Raw genomic sequence first — 20,657 nt, 5'->3', positions numbered from 1 at the left:
TGTCTATTATCTGTTCTTTTTTAATGTGTCACCCTAAGTCGGGAGGGTATGCCCTGATGTGGGTCCCGTGGCTGCTATGCCACCAGATTCAAACTAGCCTGGCTGATGAGGGGTGATACCCAAAACTAGTCCCAGGATGCTTGTTTCTGGTTCAGGGAGAACCTGGCCTGGCAGTTCGGGCTGGACTGGTACCATGGGGAGCAGGGTCATAACTTATTTGCATATGGCTGGGTCTAAACTTGAATGGCGTGGCGAGCAAAAAACCAATGGATTTATCCCAGATCTGTGACTGGGGTGAATGTTTGATTTGTTCGGTATTCTGTCCATTATTTGTTCTTTTTAGACTGCATAGTAAGGCACTGACTTATAGTCCAATAAGACCATTTCGACAACTAAACTCACTACCAAATCAATCTGTTGGATTCAGATCTTGAGCACATCCCACACACGGAATCCAGAGACTTTGATTGATACTTATGCTTCTTGATTTGTGGTGGTCTAGCAAAATTCTGCCTGGTGTGTTTGTCAATCTAAATGGTCTTCTGCAGTGTATCAGGTTGTGGCTTGAATAAGTCTCTACCTTATGAGTTGAGGTGTACTAGTTATCAAACTGCTTTAAAGCAACAGTACCAATATATGCGGAGGAGCGTTGGGTCATCTTGGCTCTCAAGTCTTGTATTTTGGCTTCAAAAAGCCTACAGTGCTGAATTTGCTGACCACTCTTGAATTGTCTCGACCAAAGTGTGCAGTGCTGACTGTTGAGTAGTTTTCTGAGAACACTGATCAGTTAAGGCATTAGCCTCTCAGGCCATTTATTAGCATGGTACCAATGGTCTTTTCTAGGTTGATGATTGAAGGAAGATCCTTATTATGGAGCTGAGGTGTCTCCTTTCGAGGCCCAGGGAGACTGGGATCGGTCCTCAGTTTCAGTCCCTGAAGAACAAGTTACTTACCTTCAGTAACACTTTTTCTGGTGGATACAGTATATGCCTGTGGATTCCTCACCTTTTGAATACCCCCTGCCCCAGCACTCTGCAGAAATTCTTTCCTAACTCTCCAACGTCGACGAGGACGTCATAATAGCACGGCTCCGCACACGACTCCGTATGACGTCATCGGAGCCATAAGAGGACCTCGTTGGCGTGCGGACATCAGTTCCACCCATTTTTTCCGTGCCACCAAGGCAAACGGGCGGACCAACACATTTTCACATGTATACACAGTATACCAAATATATATATTTACGAATGCATAACCAATAAAAGCAAGGAAAAAGGGCAGCAGACCAAGCATTTCCCATTATTTAAACATAAGCATGAAAAAGACATTAAAAACTTCATGTCAAACAGTTAAAGCAATATTTTGGTATAAACAGGCGGACAACGGGGAGGCGGGTGGGACCGTGAGAAATCCACAGGCATATACTGTATCCACCAGAAAAAAGCGTTACGGAAGGTAAGTAACTTGTTCTTCTGATGGATACTTCTGCCTATGGATTCCTCACCTTTTGAATAGAATCCCAAAGCCATACCTCTCCCGGAGGAGGGTGTCCACCTGACTAGACCAAAAAATCTTGCAAAACACACCAAGCAAAATGACCATCCCTCCTAACCTCCGAATCCAAGCAATAATGCTTTGCAAAAGTATAGAGGGAGGCCCAAGTTGCTGCTTTACAAATATCAAGAAAAGGAACACCTCTAGCCAAAGCAGAAGACTTGGCTCTGGAGGAATGAGCTCTGATACCTTCGGGAGGGTCCTTCTTGGCCAAGGCGTAGCAAATCTTGATGCACAAGATGATCCACCTGGAGAGAGCCCGCTTGTGCACAGCCTTGCCTTTCATTCGCCCAACGTAGCCCACAAACAGCTGATCATCCAGCCTCAGATCTCTTGCTCTGTCCAAATAAAAGCGGACAGCTCTCTTAGGGTCCAAACAATGAAGTCTCTACTCCTCCTTGGAAGGGTGAGGTGGAGGATAGAAGGTAGGTAAGGTAATGGACTGTCCCAAATGGAAAGGAGTAACCCCCTTAGGAAGGAAAGTAGCCCTGGTCCTAAGAACCAACTTATCTGCATGAATGGTCAAGAAAGGAGGTTTAGACCTAAAAGCCTGAAGCTCACTTACCCCCCTAGCCGAGGTAATGGCAATCAAGAAAACCGTCTTAAAAGAGAGAAGCCTCAGCGGGCAACTACGAAGAGGCTCCAATGGAGAACCCATTAAAAACGTAAGAACAAGATTTAAATCCCACTGAGGTATAATGGAAGGAGTGGGAGGAAACCTATTAGTAAGTCCCTTAATGAATCTCATAACAATGGGGGACTTAAATAAAGACGGCTGGTACGACAAACATCGAAAAGCCGACAAATAGCCCTTAACAGTGGCCACAGCACAACCCTGCTGGGCCAAGAAAACCGAAAACTGAACAACATCCGACAAGTGAGCCTTCAAAGGATCAATGGACCTCTCTCCACACCATTTGACAAATCTAGACCATCTGGAGGAATAAATAGACTTAGTGGAGTGTTGCATGGACGATAAAATAACATCCACCACAGAGAGAAGGAACTCAGGTTGTTCCGTTCAATCTGCAGGCATGAAGGTGCAGGTTCTTGAGGTGGGGGTGTAGAACCTGCCCCTGCGACTGCGAGAGGAGGTCCGCCCTGAGAGGGAGACAGAGCGGAGGGTGCGATGAGAGGTGAAGAAGATCTGTGTACCACACCCTTCTTGGCCAATCCAGGGCGATCAATAGGACTTGGGCCCGGTCTAGGCGAATCTTCCTCAGAACCAGAGGAATCAAGGGTATGGGAGGAAACGCGTAAAGAAGCTGTGAACTCCAATCCAACTGAAACGTGTCCCCCAGCGCTCCCTGCATTGGAAACTGGAGACTGCAGAACAACGGGCAGTGCGCGTTTTCGTGGGCGGCAAACAGGTCCAACCGAGGAGACCCCCACATCTGGAAGATGTGATGGACCACCTCTAGATAAAGCCGCCACTCGTGATTGGCCGAGTAATGCCGACTGAGACTGTCCGCACGAACATTCAGCACACCGGCTAGATGATTTGCAAGCACACAAATCTGATGGCCCTGAAACCAGGACCAGAGTCGCAGAGCCTCGAGACAGAGACAATACGATCCTGCACCTCCCTATTTGTTGATGTACCACATCGCAGTAGTGTAGTCCGTCAGGACCTGAAATGACTGACCGCGAAGGGAAGGAAGGAAAGCCTTTAGTGCCAAACGTATCGCCCGCAATTCCAGAAGGTTGATATGAAACAACCTTTCCTCTGGAGATCAAAGACCTTTGACCTCCAGATCACCCAGATGAGCTTCCCACCCTAGAGTGGAGGCATCCGTGATCACTGTGGTCACCGGCAGAGGAGGCTGAAAGGGCTTTCCTTGAGACAGGTTGCCCTGAACACTCCACCAAGTCAGTTCTGCTGCAGCGTCTCTGGAGATTGTGACCTTCTCCCCGAGATCTCCGTTGTGTTGATACCACTGCCTGCGGAGGCACCACTGGAGTGCCCTCATGTGCCAGCGTGCATGACTGACCAACAGTATGCAGGAAGCAAACAGACCGCACAGACGTAGAACCTTCAGCACTGGAACAACCGCTCCATTGTGAAATAAAGGAATCATCTCCTGTATGTCGAGAATCCTCTGCGGAGGCGGGTATGCCCTACACACAGTAGTGTCCAGTATTGCCCCTATGAACAGGCTGCGCTGAGAAAGCACCAGGTGAGATTTTGGTGCATTTATTGAGAAACCCAATTTGAACAACAGTTGAGTTATCACTTGCAAGTGGCACGACACCAACTCCGGAGAATCCGCTTTCAACATCCAATCATCCAGATAGGGGAAAACAGGAACCCCATACCTTGTGAGATGTGCCGCTACCACCGCCATCACCTTTGTAAAGACCTGAGGTGCGGAATTCAGACCAAACTGAAGAACCGCAAACTGGTGAACCGCAAACTGGTAGTGTTGCGATCCCACCGTGAACCGGAGATACTTCCGATGCGACTTTTGGATGGGAAGATGAAAATACGCATCCTGCAGATTGATGGACACCATCCAGTCTTCCTGTTGCAGCGCAAGAAGAACCTGTAGCCAAGGTCAACAGTTTATACTTTTCTTGCCTGAGGTAAAGATTCAAAATCCTGAGGTCCAGGATCGACCTCAACCGACCGTCCTTTTTGGGGGATCAGGAAATACCGGGAGTAGCACCCCAGACCCCTTTCCTGCTCCGGAACCACCTCTATCGCATCTTTCTGTAACAAGGTAAGAACCTCCTGCTGCAAAAGCAGTAAGTGGTCCTCTGAACACGAACCCTGACGAAGAGGGTAAGGAGGAGGAAACTCTAAAAAAGGGAGGGTGTACCCATTCTCTACAAGATTCAAAACCCAACGGTCGAAGTACGAGTTACTTACCTTCAGTAACAATGTACCCGGTAGAGACGTTGTCTAGCCGCAGATTCCTTAACTTAGAATATCCCCAGGCGTCAGACTGGATCCGGAAAAAATTTGCAGCAGCACCTCTGCGCGCCCGGGGACGGCGCCACACGACCCCGCCCTGATGTCGTCCAGCGAGGTTATACAAGTCCCTCCCGGTGCACTGACGTCAGTTTTCTACGGAGAAACTTTTCCGCAGCACTACGTGAGGCCACCAAAAAAACTGTGAAAGTATGGGAACAGCGTGCGAAGAAGAAAAAATCCGTGAGGCAAAGAAATCGGATGGTGCACAACACCATCATAAAGGACAGTATGAGACACTGTCTATTTCCAAACCAAGAAGTAAAGGATAGAGCAATTCTCTGAGAAACAACTCCGCACGCGAAGCGTGGACCCTCCCCAGAGGCTGAGTAACAAGGGAAGAATATCCCGACAGACAAAGACAGACTGTTATTAGGCCCAAGGGCAATAAACACAAAGGTATACCTTTCCACATGTTCAGATGCTAGAGAGACAGTTTTTGAGGAATATTATCTTTCTGTGTTTTGAACATTATACTTCCTCAATCCTCAATTACAGTAAACATCCCAGATGAAACAGATACCCGACTTAATATAAAATGCTTAAAAAACTAAAATAACTGGTCATTACCTCAGCATTGTGACCTTCACAAGGTTTGTGATAATTTTGTAGTCTTCATTTAGTTGACTTTTCAATCTCAAAACCCGACACCTCTCTACCACACAATCCTTACAGAGAGCTTTAGCTGCAAGAAAATAATTTTCCAAAACTAGGTAAGACAGAGGAATGCAAAAAAATAGGTCAATTCAGAGAGATTATTGAATTTAGAACACATTCATAAAACAGTTAAAACAACTTTATATATTTTATCTAGTGCAAAAGAACTTTGAATTCATATCAAAAATATCAGCCACAACATGGCAGGGTAGATTAAACTTAATCAGCACTTTAATCTTCCCCTTGATTTTAAGAAAGAAAAGGAGCTAAAATAACAACCTTATTGCATCTTAGAACCTGTTAATGCTCAAGCTATCCAATATGTAGATTGTCTAAAAACACTAGCTCTTACCAGTCAGCCTGGGACCACCCCCGTATCTGCTGTAAATAATATCTGCGGCATAAGTAGATATCCTCTTCATGGTGCAGATTTTATCAGGGTGCAACCGGTCATGAGGGCACAGGCATTTGGTGTTATCAATGGGCTTGGTTGGAGTGGATTCATCCAACCATTTCTGGAGCCATTCCAGAGATACAAACTCATAGTGAGGCTCTAAAAAAAGAAACTTACATTACCTATCGAATCAAACTCATCAGGACAAATATATTCTGAAACCATGTCAGGTTTCATTTGAATGTAACTCAAGTCAGCAAATGTTCAATAGTTAATTTAAAAAAAACCTTACAAGACAGTTTACATTGTTATATTGAGTAGCAGAGACATTTTCTCAGTATGCAGTTAGAACCAAAACTTAAAAAAATTGATGAACTTTAAAAGGTCACAAAACATTTAAGGCATACTTCAAAGGAGTATTACAAATAGGCACTGAATCTATGCAATTATGTTGTACTGTGTGTGTTCTTAAAACCAAAAGGCATCTAAAAAATGTAACAGCTACAAAAGCGCTTGAGAAAAGCTTAAGGGACTTAGACTTTGGTTTACATTGCAAATGCTTGTGCAGACCTCCTTCCCTGAAAAATGAATTCAAGGACACTCAAGGAAGGGTAGGAAATATGTATTCAATTACAAATATGCTTATGTTGCCTACTAGAACTTAATATTTTTGTTCTAGACTTTTGCAAAATCATAGCTATACCTAAAATCTCCCAAACGTCATTTTGATGAGCTACAAAATGCATTCTTTGAGAGAAATATCAGTTTCGTCTGAAACTGCAATGGGTTATGACTCAGATGAAAGGCTGCTCTATCTCACAGTTTGGGGAAGAGAAATTACTGTTTTCAGGGTAGAAACACAATGGTTCGGCTTAGGAAAACACTGATCCCGGATATTTTTAGGATAAAGTGGGTTAGGGCAAACAATCAAAAAAGGGAAGGAGCATGGGAAGTAAGAGCCAGAGACAGGTTTATTTTTAGGAATCTCTGCAAATAACATGCAAATCGTTTTTCATGTCAGAACCGTGAGAAGTCAATATTGAATATGCTACAGCTATGTGAAGTGTGCAATCTGGTAACAAAATTAAAAAGATTTCAGTAAAATGTCCATAAACAATTAACACAAGTTTACATTTTGAACAAGGCAAGCCTCGGACTATCTCCTCTGCGGACAAGGAAATACACCCTGCACCAACAAATACAAAGCTAAGTCCGCAAACGAACATGAAAGAACTCTTACATTTGTGCTTCACCTGCAACAGTGGCATTTCACAACAAACAAGGTTTTCACATTGACATTATGTCAGAAAAAATATTTTATAAATTAGAAGATTGCATCATCTTATCAATCAAGAAGAAAAAGAAGAAGAAGAAGAAAGTGAAAAGGAGATTCTTCTGAATTGTACACCTGGAATGAGCTTTTGAATTTTCCATGCATACAGGAAGTGTAAGCAGTAGAAATACCATGACATCCATTTGCTCTTGTAAATAAGGGACTATGTTTTTTTTTCTTGTACTGTAAAGTGCTCATTGACTAAGAATATTGGAGTAAAAACTAGGAAAAGAAGATGGCGGATTGACTCCACGCTGAGGACACTCCTCTCTGTTTCTCCCGTGAGCCCCCGGTGAGCAACTGGCGGCCCGCCCGCCGCCTTTCAATGTGTTCACGGGTAGCTACTAACGCAATACCGGTTTGTTCTACAATTTAAACAGGACACTGGCTGTACCACTTACGAAAAACAAATGTGCTGGATTGTTCCATTGAGAAGGGAAGTCTATACAAGCCGCACAGTACGTTGGACTCCACTGCTGGTACCGCTGCTGCCGCTTTTCGAATTTGGGAGTAGTTCTTGAGTTCGTGATCGCAAGCGGAGTTCAGTGCTGCTACGGACCGCACCAACAGAACAGGAGGGGGAATCACCATCGTCCACAGGAACACCCTCAGAGTCACGACCAGCACAGACAACACGCTCATCACCGCCGAACACCTGCACTTCGAGATCCTCACCGTCCCCCCAACACCACCCTCAGAGGAACCCTTATCTACAGACCACCCGCCCCCGGCCACAGTTGGGCGACTCCATCACCAACTTCATCAACATGTACGCCCTTGTGTACACGGACTACATCCTCCTCGGAGACCTGAACTTCCACCTCGAGAACACCAACGACAGCAACTCCACCACCCTGCTCGACAACCTCGGATTCGAACAGCTAGCCACGACTCCCACCCACTCCGCCAGACGCACGCTTTACCCCATCTTCTCAGCCAGCAACCACGTCACCTTCCACCACACCACCGAACTTCACTGGACCGACCACCGCTGCGTCCACATCACCTTCAAGAAGCCTACCATGCACCACCGCACACAACGCGCCCCACACCGCAGCTGTAGCAAAGTCACGAAGACCAGCTAGTCACCTCCCTCGCCCGCAACCCTCCGAAGGACGCTACTGACACCGACTCCGCCGCCCTCAACCTCAGGCAATGGATCAACGACTGTGCCAACACCCTCGCCCCGATCAAGAAACCCTCGAACAGACGCACCGACAGAAAAGCCATCTGGTTCACCGCCGACCTCCATGCATCCAAGCAGGCCTGCCGCGGACTCGAGAAGAAGTGGCACCACGATCAGACACCGGACAGCCACACAGCCTACAAGAGCGCCATCCGCAGACACCACCAACTCATCCGAACCACCAAAAGGACCTCCTTCAAAGAGCGCATTGACAACAACGAACACAACAGCAAAGAGCTCTTCAACATCGTGAAGGTACTCTCCAACCCCAGCTCCAACTCCAACGACATACCGCCATCACAAGACCTCTGAGACTCCTAAGCCACCTTCTACCGGTGCAAGATCGCAAGCATCCACGACAGCTTCAGTAACCAGTCCCCCGACAGATACAGAATCCTCAGACTCACCGCCCCCCAGCCACATCGACCCCCTGCTTTCCTGGACTCACGTCAATGACGAAGACACCATCAAAATCATGAACACCATCCACTACGGCTCACCATCTGACCCCTGCCCGCACCACATCTTCAAGACTGCTAGCTCCACCATCGCACCCCATCTCCGCAATATCATCAACAGCTGATCCTCTCCCTCACCAAGGCCCCCCACCACCGCCAAATCCAACCTCCACGAAGGAATGAAGGCCATCGCCGTATGGATGACGAACAGCCGCCTGAAACTGAACTCGGACAAGATGGAGGTCCTCATCATCGGGTCCACCCCCTCCGCCTGGGACGACTCATGGTGGCCAGCCGCACTGGGAGCTGCACCGACGCCCACCAACCACGCACGCCACCTGGGAGTCATCCAGGACTCCGCATTGGCAATGACCCAACAAGTGAACGCAGTCTCCTCCTCCTGCTTCAACACCCTCCGCATGCTCCGCAAGATCTACCGTTGGATCCCCACCGGTACCAGAAGGACGGTCACCCAGGCCCTCGTCAGCAGCAGACTGGACTACGGCAACGCCCTCTATGCAGGAACCTCAGCCAAACTCCAGAAACGACTACAACACATACAAAACGCCTCTGCACGCCTCATCCTCGACATCCCCCGCCACAGCCACATCACAGCCCACCTAAAAGACCTGCAGTGGCTCCCCGTCAACTAGAGGATCACCTTCAAGCTCCTCACCCACGCTCACAAGGCTCTCCACAACACCGGACCAGCGTACCTCAACGAACGACTCACCTTCTACACCTCAAACCGACAGCTTCGCTTCGCTGACCTCGCCTTCACCACCATCCCCCGCATCCGTTGAACGACTGCCGGAGGCAGATCATTCTCTCACCTCACTGCAAAAACCTAGAACACCCTCCCCATCCGCCTATGACAGACCCAGGACCTGCTGGCCTTCAGGAGACTCCTCAAGACCTGGCTGTTCGAGCAGTAGCAGCACCAAAGCCCCCCCCCCCCCCCCAGCGCCTTGAGACCCTCACAGGTAAGTAGTGCGCTCTACAAATGGATTGATTGATTGCTATCGGAGAAGGTACAGGAGTCTAGAATGGCTCGACAGCGCGCCGCTAAAGGATGCGGCCGAAATGAAGTGTTTACCACAGCCGCAAAAGCTATGGGGGGCCCGGACGATGATGATGGAGGAAGCCTGCAGTAACACCGCGTCTACAGGTGAGCTGCCGGCATGCGACGCTTTGACTGATGGTGTACTCACTTCCGGGCCTGGTGTTTGTGCCGGGTCTCAGGTGTGAAAAAACTATTTTGCAGTTGCTGCGCTCCGGGAGAGCAACCGAGCTACTCCGGTCCTGCGGGTCTGAGAACTCCATTCCGGGGTTCGAGATTGCAGAGTTGCTAAATGCTGCAGTTCAGGAGGGCTGGGGTGATGAGGCTGGGGCAGCAAACCGACCGGTTAGAATATCCCCTGCCTCCACTTGTCAAGAAGCTGGTAGGACATTGGAACTGGCTGCAATAGATCTGGTTAACGGTGCCAAGGCTAACAATAAAATGGAGGAAGATATTTATGTGAAAAAAGAAGTGCATATTGATCCAGGAGATAGTGCCACTTGTAACAAAAGGATTAACTGTAGGATTCAGAGGACTTATTTCAGAGGATCCTGTTGAAACCGGTGTACAGCAATTGAACAGTGCATTAAGTGTTGGTTTAGGAGACGGGAACTGCTCCAATACTGACTTAGTGAATCCTCTGGAACAATCGATTTGTAGCTCTGTGGATATTGCGACCGCTGAAGTAAATCGCACTAAACGGGCTGTAAACTTGGTGCAGCCTAATCCTGTTCAAGGTCCGGAAAACACTCAGCCAAGCTATCATGCAGAGCATTCGACTCAACAAGGCACTCCGACCGGCTGTACTAACGAGTCAGGGGACTTTGGCAGCCCAAAAACCATTGCCCCTGTAGGGGGTGGAAGGAGCAAAAGCAAAGGGCCCTAAAGTTGTTAGGGCAGGTGAAGGTGGTACGGGTCGTGGTGGGGGAGCGAAACAACAAGTGACTGATGCACTGGGACGTCTAAAGGAGGCATCTGAAAGTACTGCGAAAGTTAGCCCCGGGGCTAGCCCTTTGCGTAAATGGGTAGCCACAAAGGGTGAAGTTAAGGCCATTATTTTCCGGCTTTCCAATTCTGGTAACATGGTAACAACGGCAGTGGCAGCGGCAGGGGGAGAAGGACCAGGAGTTGACGCTGAGCAATCTACATTAGCACTCACTCCTGGTGCTGTATCTGCTGCTCAGGATGGCACCGATGGTCAGTATAGGCTGCCAGGCAAAATTAACAGCAGAAACTCAAATCTTTTAGCCCCACTGTCAGTTGGGTCGACAGTACAAGTAATGGAAACTGTGACTGGCGCTTCTATAGCACTTTCTATAGCACCTCCAGTTTTGGCTTCCAGCTCTGTACATATACCGTCATCTGAGTTGGAACTAGGAGTCACTACTAATGATCAGGAATTGTTAGACTGTGAAGAGTCATCAGTGTCTAGGATTATGCAAGTGTTGGTCATTCAGAGAGCTGAGGCTTAAGAATACTATCAACAGGCTAAAGCTGACAGCAGAGAGATTAAGCAAGTACTGACGGATGTCACAACTAAGGTTACCCAGCTTTCCTCTGAGGTTACGGATTTACAGCAGCGTGTTGCGGCTGTGGAAGGGGCCAATACGTACACTGTGAATCTCGCAAAAACAAAGGAATCGCAAATGCTGATTATGCAATCCAAGATTGAAGACCCAAGGATCGGCAGCGGCGTCAGAATTTAAGGATTTTTGGCACTCCAGAAGGAAGGGAAGGCAACGATCGTCAGTCTTTTCCAGAAAGCTTTTCCCGACTTAGCAGACTGGGATATGGATACTCTGGTTCAGCGGGCGCACAGACTGTCTTGGTTTATTTCGCATGGTAACCAAGCTAGGTCCAACTTTGCCCGACCAATTCTTGTGTTTCTGGGCAATTTTCGGTTACGTCAAACGATTTATCTAAAGGCTCGCCCATCGGCTCCTGTCAAAGTGGATACAATGTCTATCTTTGTGCGCTCTGACTTGTGTAAAGCAACAATGGACAAGAGATGGAGCCTACGCCAGTTAATGGACCCCTTAAAGACTATGTTCACAAGTGTTGTTGCAAGAACCGGCCCGTATTAAGGATGGCCGTCCACATTTTTTCATTAATGAACAGGATGTTAAACAAGCCTTATCAAAGTGGCAGTCTATTGTTAAGGAATGATTTTACGCTTAAAGGTAGCAATAATTAGGACAACAGAGAGGAATAACCTGTTAAAACCTTTTTCTTTTGATTTGCATTTCCAAAACTATCTGTGTCTATTTTATTTTTCTTGCTATGTCCCTGTGGAATACTTGCTTTGGGAGATGTGGGTGGGGTGCGGGGGCCCTAGGGTCTCGTGGGGAGGGGGTGTAGAGGCGGTGTCTTCTCTATGCTGTCAATTTTGGGACAGCAAGGAAGGGGGCGATTCCTTTTCGTAGGTACTGGGGGTGGTAGGAAGGGAGGGGGAGGGTTTGAAAATGTATGATTGGTCGACTGGTAGGAGGGGGGCCAGCGAGGGGGGTGTAAAGAACCACAGTTTAGCTAACTTCACATTGGTTGAGCACAGGTGGGGGGGGGGGGGGAGATAATCGGATCGAGTTTACAAGTGCTTTTAAATGCCGGACCTTAAGTATACGTGTTGGAATGTGCCGGGGCTTAATCAGGCTGGTAAGCGCCGATTAGTAATGGAGGAGCTCCGTGTATTTAAACCCCATATTTTAGGGTGTGCTGAAACGCATCTTGCCCATAAAGACAGAGCTCAGTTAAAACAGCTTGGTTATGACATAATTGTATGTAGTTCGCAATCAATTTCTATCCGAGGGGTGGCTCTATTAAAGTCCAAGAGCTGTAGGGCTACGGCCCTTCGAACAATGGCCGACTCTAAAGGGAGATGGGCAATTACCCAACTGATGATTTATGGGCGTAATGTTACAGTATGTAAAGTATACGGCCCTAATACCGACTGTCCGGAGGTTATCTTTCATTTATGCTCTGAGCTACTGGAGTGGGCTGGAGAGCTGATAGTTATGGGAGATGTTAATTGTATCCTAGATAGGAAGATTGATACTACTAATGCTACAGCTCGTGTTAGAATGTGTAAGACCAGGGCAGCTATTTTAGAACTCCTTCATATACATCAGTTGGAGGATTCTTGGAGGAGATTATTTCCAACTATACAGGGTTACAAATTTTTTTCATCCCCGCACAAACATTATTCGAGGATTGACATGATTTTTGTTAGTAATATTATGTTGGAAAATGCATTCATAGAGTTATGTCCTAAAATCTGACCACAACCCGGTGATGCTAACAGTGCAGTTTCAGCCTGGGGTTAAGGAGTCAGTTAGGGAATTTTCTTTTCCTAGACACCTCCTCAGTAATCCAGAGTATGTAGAACTAATGCGAGGAACATTAGGGGAGTATATAGAGAATCATTTGGGCACGGCGCCTATTGCAATAGTACGGGACTGTTTGAAGGCCTATGTAAGAGGGGTCCCGCTGCAATATATTATAAAACAGAACCGGCAGGGTGCCTGCTTGTTAGAGCAGGAACACAGGCTCTATTTAGATCTGGAGCAACAACATGCTAGAGCTATTGCTGTAAAGGATACAGGTGAACAATTGATCTATCAGCAGGTTGTCGAGGTAAGAGCTACGCTCAGGAGAAGGTTAAGGGATAAAGTAGCAAATAACTATAATAAGTACAAATCCAAACAGTAAGGATACGGGGAAAGGGTGGGCCGTTTGTTGGTTAACCAGATTGCTGATCAAAGGGCTAGATTGCATATTAAATTAATTAAAGGGGTAGATGGTCTTATTTACACTAGATCTACTGACATAGTGCAACAATTTAGGCTATTTTTATGCTGACATGTGGCGATTCAGTATGTTTTAACCAACAAACTGCCTTGGCATACATTCAGGAGAGCGCAATGCCTGTTTTGAATCCAATGCTCTCCGAGCTTTTGCAAAAAGATGTTGACATTGGGGATGTTGAGGAAGCGATTAGTGCTCTGCCAACTGGCAAGGCGGTTGGTGAGGACAATATCCCGCTTGAATTTTATAAAATCTTTTAAGATACATTGATATCTGTCTTTCGTGCATTATGCAATGAAATTATTCAAGGGGAGGATGATCCCTCCTCCTGGAATACTACTAATATTATTGTTTTCCTAAAAAAGGGGAAACCAATAGATGATATGAGCTCTTAGCAGCCCATATCGTTAATCAAAGCCGATGCAAAAAAATAAATTACAAAATTCTCGCATCACAATTAGCCCCAGTTATTCATCTCCGAACAGCAGCATATTTTTGTCCCCGGTAGAGACACGGCGGCGCAGAGGTACAGAAACTATATAGGAACCCAATAGATGCAGTCAAGCTTAATGGTCATTTCTCTTCTTACTTTGCTGCCCAAAGGGGTACGCAGCAGGGCTGCCCGTTATTCCCTTTATTGTTTGCTCTTTATATTGAGCCTTTATATTGAGCCTTTTATTAAGCATTTGTTGTGCAATGATGAGACTCCTCTGGTTTCTCTTAATGGGCTGGAATTAAAACTAACCGCATATGCGGATATTACCATTTTTTTCTACTGCACCAGTAAATGCTCTAGCAGAAATCACACAAGCGGCCTAGCGATATGGCCCTTTTTCCGGATATAAATTAAACTTGAATAAGACCCAGACGATTTTCAATTTTCAACTTGAAACGCCCCCAATAACATTAGGGATTACACGAACGGCAATATATTTCGTAGTCTGTCTTAGCAGCCAAATTGATGATATGATTACACTTAACTACAAGCCACTGCTTAAAAAGGTGGTGGCAAAACTGTGATGTTGGCACCGGCTTCCCCTTAGCATATATGGGAGGTGCAACATTGTTAAAATGAATATTCTTCCGAAGTTTTTGTACCTTTTTCGCACAATTCTGCTATGGGTACCACTGACATTTTTCAGCGTTTAGACTGTGCCATTGGTAGCTTTACTTGGGGCTATCGGCATGCAAGGAGAGCCATCCGGTATATAAAACTATTGTACAAACAAGGTGGTTTTAAACTCCCAGATTTTAAATTGTATTATTGGGCTGCATTTGTCGGTCGAATACAAAGTTTACTTAAGGGGCCGGCACCAGTACTATTTGGCTCTCATACCAACTGGCCTGTGGATTAAATAAGGGGTTTTTATTGTACAAAACGTCTGACCCTAATTACTGTAAGCGGGTTCGATTTAAGGTAGTTAGGGACATTACTAGGATATGGCATGAAATTCATAAAGAATATGCACTACCAGATCTGCATGTATTTACTGCATTATAGGGAAACCCCATGCTGCCTGACATATTTCATGACTACACTGGGAAAGTGTAGTCAAGTGAGTGGCAGCCCAAGGGTATAACACAGCTTGGCCAATTGTATGATGGACAAGGAGTCAGGTCTTATGTAGCCCTGAAAGAAGAATTTGGGTTGCTACAGACCTATTTGTATAAGTACTGACAAGTAAGAGATTTTTTCACTCGCGGTCGGGGCATATTAGAGTTATCCAATCCTTCTGAGGTACTATCTGTATTTTATCGCACTACAGGCCGAGGAACTATCTTCAAAACTTATCAGAAACTTATAGCAGCTGTTAGTGAGGACGGTATAAAGGTAGCCGTTAAGTCGGATTTTCAATATTAATATAACTAAAGAGGAGGTACAGGAATCTTTGGAAACTATAGATTCTGCAGTGACGTCAGTCAGTTTGAAACTTCAGCAACATAGTTATATTTATGCTATATTACAACCCAGAGCGAATTTCTAAGTGGGGTAATACCCAATCAGCTACTAAGTCATATTGCCCGAAGTGTCAAGAATATGCTGCAGATTTACGTCATATGTTTATCACCTGTCCTATGTTGAATACATTTTGGTCCGATGTAACCCATGGGCTTGCAACGTTGGTTGGACATGATAACCAGACTTCAGCGAAGGAAATAGTGTTAGGGGTACTTTCAGATTGGGGTTGTCTTACGAGATCAGCTATTTCAATCATTCTGGCATGTGCCCGTTTATGCATTGCCTGGATTCAAAGAGTGAGTCCAAATATTAATGAATTTTGGGTCACACTAAGGTAAATTTTTTAAATGGAAATAGTGTTAGCCAAAGCCAGAGGTCCACGCTCTTGGCTAAAATTTAAAAGGTTGTGGTCCAGTCTTCATTGGGACTAAGAATCAATGGTATTATTTCTGTATTTGTCTCCCTTTGCTTTACATGTTTGGTAATTGTAATTGGATATGCATATAGTTATGTTCTGTTCTTTGTGTTTTCACGTGCTCTGGTAATGACCATTGGCATTTTATTTTATTTCTGTTTTCTTTTGATGTAACGTATTTATACATGTGGCTAAGAAAAAGAATAAAAAATAAATAAAAAAAGAATATTAGAGTAAGAACATGTAACTTCTTTGCCCACGACTTAGTTCATGTCAAGACAAGAGGCTTGTAGAAAGCTAACAATCTTATTTACTTTTACTCGGGAGTAAGGAAAGTAAGCAAAACATTTAACCACTTTGAGGCTACAACCACTGTAAAATTAAGAGTGATGCCCCAAAGATCACAGCACTCTATCCGCACTGACTGGTGCAGCAAACAAAAATTGAAAAAATAGAAGATTTATATAGCTGTTTCAAGCACTGCTGTAACGCACTGTTCACAGGAATGCGGTCTCAGGTTGTTATTGTATCAATTGATCGGTTTAACCTATTGCAGCAAGGCTCTGTACAGAGCTATGTAGATCAATAAATAGATTCAGTCTATGCAAAACCCAACCAGCAGCAGCTTCACAGCTCGTAGTCCAGATTCAACTAAACTCCTACTTTAATTAGAAAAATTCAGGAACATAAAAGGCATCATTTGAATTCTGCCCTTAAGGTGGCACATTATAAAGTGAATTAATGTACAGACTAACACTATACTACACATACTTGTCCCTAAACAATTCACATACATAAATAATTGAAGATCCAAGCATTATTGTGCATTTCAACACAAGTCATGAAATACAAAAACAAATATTAAAAAATTACACAAACAGCAAAATACATTCTGATTAATGCATTAAACATGAAAATAAGTATGAGTATCCAGCTAACAAATTAAGCCACACCGTAAATCCAAGAATTAGGAACATTCATATTACTTAAGTTTTTGAGGCAGTTTGATGTTTCTACCAAAACTGACCAGACTTCAACTAATATCTACTCACTGCAGTTTGAGTTTCATTCCCTACTTTGTCATATTCTCTTACACTCGGTTTGTTGTACTTCTCAACATCGATGCACACACTCTTGCCACTCAGATGTTTGGCCTGATGCTTTGAGATTTCCTCTGAGCTTCCCTACTCACTAAAATCACCACTCTTCTCATTCACACTAAGTTGCTGCTGCTTAACATAATCATGCCCTTTGTAAGGAGCTAGGTGATCATGTGGCAATTTTTCACAGCCGATGGACTGTCTAGGGCTTACAAAATACACATATTTTTTCCGCTCTGACATCACCCTTCACATGTACCCATTGTTTCACCTTGACATCTGTAAGTCTAACATAATGAACAAGTTACTTACCTTCGGTAACGATGTATCTGTAAGAGGCATTAGTAGTTATAGATTTCTTACCTTAAAATTTCCCCCAGGCGCCAGACTGGATCCGGAGAAATGTTTTCTCAGCAGTACCCCTGCGCGTCGGTAGGTGGCGTCGGTCAACTTCATGTTCGTTGACGGCGTCGTGGTCGCCGGGATGACGTTGCAGAGTCTGCTTAGTCTTTCCACGCCAGAAGTGCAGAGCCATGCAAGACACTGACCACTGGTGCACATAACTAGGGCCTTGTAGGTAGTCATTATCCCTAGAAGTCAGTTCGCAGAACGGGGAGGATGGGTGGGGTGGTAGGGAATCTATAATTACTAATGTCTCTTACAGACACATCATTGCCGAAGGTAAGTAACTTGTTCATCTGAAAGAGACCGTAGTTATAGATTCCTTACCTTAGAATAGATACCCCAGCATTACCAACCCCGGAGGTGGGTCTGCGAACCAAGTTCACACCAGGAAGTCCTGGAGAACAGATCGGCCGAATAAGCGGTCTCTCTGGACTTGGCTGTCCAGGCAGTAATGTTTTATGAACGTGTGCAGGGATGCCCACATGGCTGCCTGGCAGATGTCAACCAGCGGAACTACACGTCCCAAAGCAGGAGAAGCTGCTGTCGCCCTGGTAGAGTGGGCGCGCTGTCCTACTGGAGGTTCCTTTTTAGCCAAAGAATAACAGATCTTAATGCATAGGACGACCCATCGAGAGATGATACATTTGCGCACTGCCCAAACTTTCTTGGCGCCCACATAACCCATAAAGAGTTGATCGTCTTCCCGGAAGTCTTTAGTGCGGTCAAGGTAGAAAGACAGCGCACGTTTTGGATCCAGACGGTGGAGTCTCTCCTCCTCTTTGGAAGGGTGCTGAGGCGGGAAGAAGGTGGGCAATGTGATGGTCTGAGCTATGTGGAAAGAGGTTACCATTTTGGGCGAAAAGTGGGCCTAGTACGGAAGACTACTTTGTCCGGATGGACAGCAAGAAAGGGAGGCCTGTAAGATAAGTCTTGAAGCTCACTCACCCTGCGAGCAGAGGTGCTGGAAAGAAGAAAGCAGTATTCAAAGTGAAGAGACGAAGAGGACAGTTATGTAGTGGCTCAAAGGAAGCACACATAAGGTAAGTGAGCACAAGGTTCAAGTGAAGGAGGAGGAAAGAGAAGTAATGCCCGTCAGAAATCTGTTAACAATTTGGTACTTGAAAATGGAAGGCTGATCACGAAGGCAAAGAAAGGCCGAAAAGGCTGAAAAATAGCCCTTAAGAGTGCCCAGAGCAGAGCCGTGCTGGACAAAGGAAGGGCAGAAAGGGGATCCACAGCCTTTGCTGTGCAACATGCCACAAATTTGTTCCATCTACAGGCATATACAGTTTTGGTGGAGGGACGCCTGGCTGCCAAGATGACGTTACAAACTTTGGCCGAAATGGCTGAAAGATGGCCCTTAAGAGTGCCCAGAGCAGAGCCCTGCTGGGCCAAGGAAAGAATGAAGAGGAGAACCTCTGAAAGAGGGGCAGAAAGGGGATCCACAGCCTTTGCTGTGCAACATGCCACAAATTTGTTCCATTTACAGGTGTATACCGTTTTGGTGGAGGGAAGCCTGGCTGCCAAGATGACGTTACAAACTTTGGAAGGACGGTTGAAAGCTGTCAACTGTCACCGCCCAATCTCTATGCAAGGAGGTGGGGGCTGGACAAGTTCGGGTGGAGGACCGTCCCCTGCTGCTGCAACAGAAGATCCTCCCGAAGAGGCAGACTGATCGGAGGATCGATGGCCATGCTCAAGAGCTCGGGGTACCAGACTCTTTGCGCAAGTCTGGAGCCACAAGAATTACTTGGGCCCGGTCGCGCTTGATCTTCTTCAGCACTCTGGGTAGAAGTGGTACAGGCAGAAAAGCGTACAGGATGCCGCAATTCCACTCGCGGCAAAAGGCGTTGCTGAGAGAGTGCCGCCGTGGACACTCCAACGTGCAGAACTACGGACATTGTGCGTTCTCTTCGATGGCAATCAGATCTAACAAAGGTTCTCCACGCTGCTGAAAGAGACCCTGCACCACCCCCGATTGAAGACGCCATTAGTGATTCATCATGCACCGGCAGCTTAGTTTGCCCACCGTGAGATTCAGGAAATCCGCCAGGTGTTGAACCACCAGGGATATGCCCTGATGTTTCAGCCATGTCCAAAGGTGAAGAGCCTCTTGACACAGGGTCCACGACCCCAGCCTGCCCCGTTTGCAGTACCACATGGCGGTGGTGTTGTCCGGTAACACCTGCACCACTCTTACCTTGACAGAGGGAAGGAATGCTTTCAGTGCAAGACGAATCGGTCGGAGCTCCAGAAAGTTGATGTGGAGCCCGGACTGTGCCGGAGACCAGAGGCCTCTGATCTCTGCCTCCCCCATGTGGCCGCCCCATCCCAGAAGTGACGCATCAGTCACTACTGCGAACTCTGGTTGGGGAAGGGATAGGGATCTGCCGCGGACCCAATCCTGGTTCGAGAGCCACCACTGCAAATGACCTGCAGTCCCCTCCGAGATCTGGACGACATCGGAAAGATTCCCCTGATGCTGCACCCACTGGAACTTCAGGTCCCACTGCAGAGCCCGCATAAGCCATCTGGCATGATCTACCAACAGGATTCAGGAGGCAAAGAGGCCCAGCGGCCTCAGGGTCATTATAACCGAAATCCGGGATAGAGGCTGAAACATCGGTATCATAGCCCGAATATCCCAGACTCACTGCTCGGGAGGATAGCCCCGAAATTGTGCTGTGTCCAGAACCGCTCCGATGAAAAGGTACTTCTAAGAGAGAATCAGGTGCGACTTTGGTACGTTGATAGTGAACCCCAGCAATGCAGGAGGTCCGCCGTAGTCTGGAGGTGGGAAACGCCAGCCTGGGGCCTTCATCAGCCAGTCGTCGAGATAGGGGGGAGACTGGTACCCCTGATCTGCACAGATGAGCTGCGACCACCGCCATTACTTTCGTGAACACCTGAGGGGTGCTGGTAGGCCAAAAGGGAGCATGGGGAACTGAAAATGCTTGTGGCCTACCGTGAACCATAGGTAACGCCGATGGGCAGGCAAGACGGGATGTGAAAGTAAGCGTCATGCAAGTCCAACGCTACCATCCAGTCTCCAGGGTCAAGGGCAGACAACACCTGAGCCAAAGTTAACATCTTCAACTTCTCCTTCCAGAGAAAATGGTTGACGTTCCTGAGGTCTAAGATAGGACGCAGGCTTTTGTCTTTCTTGGGCACCAGGAATTAGTGGGAGAAGCAACCACGACCTACTTCTGGCACAGGGATGCGTTCTATAGCTCCCTTGGCCAAAAGAGCTATAACTTCCTGGTGGAGAAGGGCCAAAAGATCCTCCGACATGTGATGGAGTGTAGGTGGCATGGACGGAGGGGTAGTCTCGAAGAAGAGGGAGTAGTCCCTTCAGACTATCAG

The 20,657-nt window shown here is 46.5% G+C and overlaps 1 protein-coding gene across 2 annotated transcripts in view; it reads right to left on the bottom strand.

Annotated features, from left to right (window-relative positions):
• Positions 1-20,657, bottom strand: part of USP48 (ubiquitin specific peptidase 48) — a 782,973-nt gene that overhangs the window by 414,104 nt on the left and 348,212 nt on the right. For both annotated transcript variants that reach the window (XM_085608904.1, XM_085608905.1), the window contains exons 12-13: positions 5,535-5,735; positions 5,096-5,210 (exon numbers count right to left, since the gene is read on the bottom strand). In XM_085608904.1, coding sequence (XP_085465030.1) covers positions 5,096-5,210; positions 5,535-5,735 — 316 coding nt within the window. The remainder of the gene's footprint in view (positions 1-5,095; positions 5,211-5,534; positions 5,736-20,657) is intronic.

The sequence above is a fragment of the Triturus cristatus genome, chromosome 1_2 (assembly GCF_964204655.1).
Source record: "Triturus cristatus chromosome 1_2, aTriCri1.1, whole genome shotgun sequence".
Taxonomy (NCBI): domain Eukaryota; kingdom Metazoa; phylum Chordata; class Amphibia; order Caudata; family Salamandridae; genus Triturus; species Triturus cristatus.
This window is presented reverse-complemented; position numbering and strand designations above follow the sequence as displayed.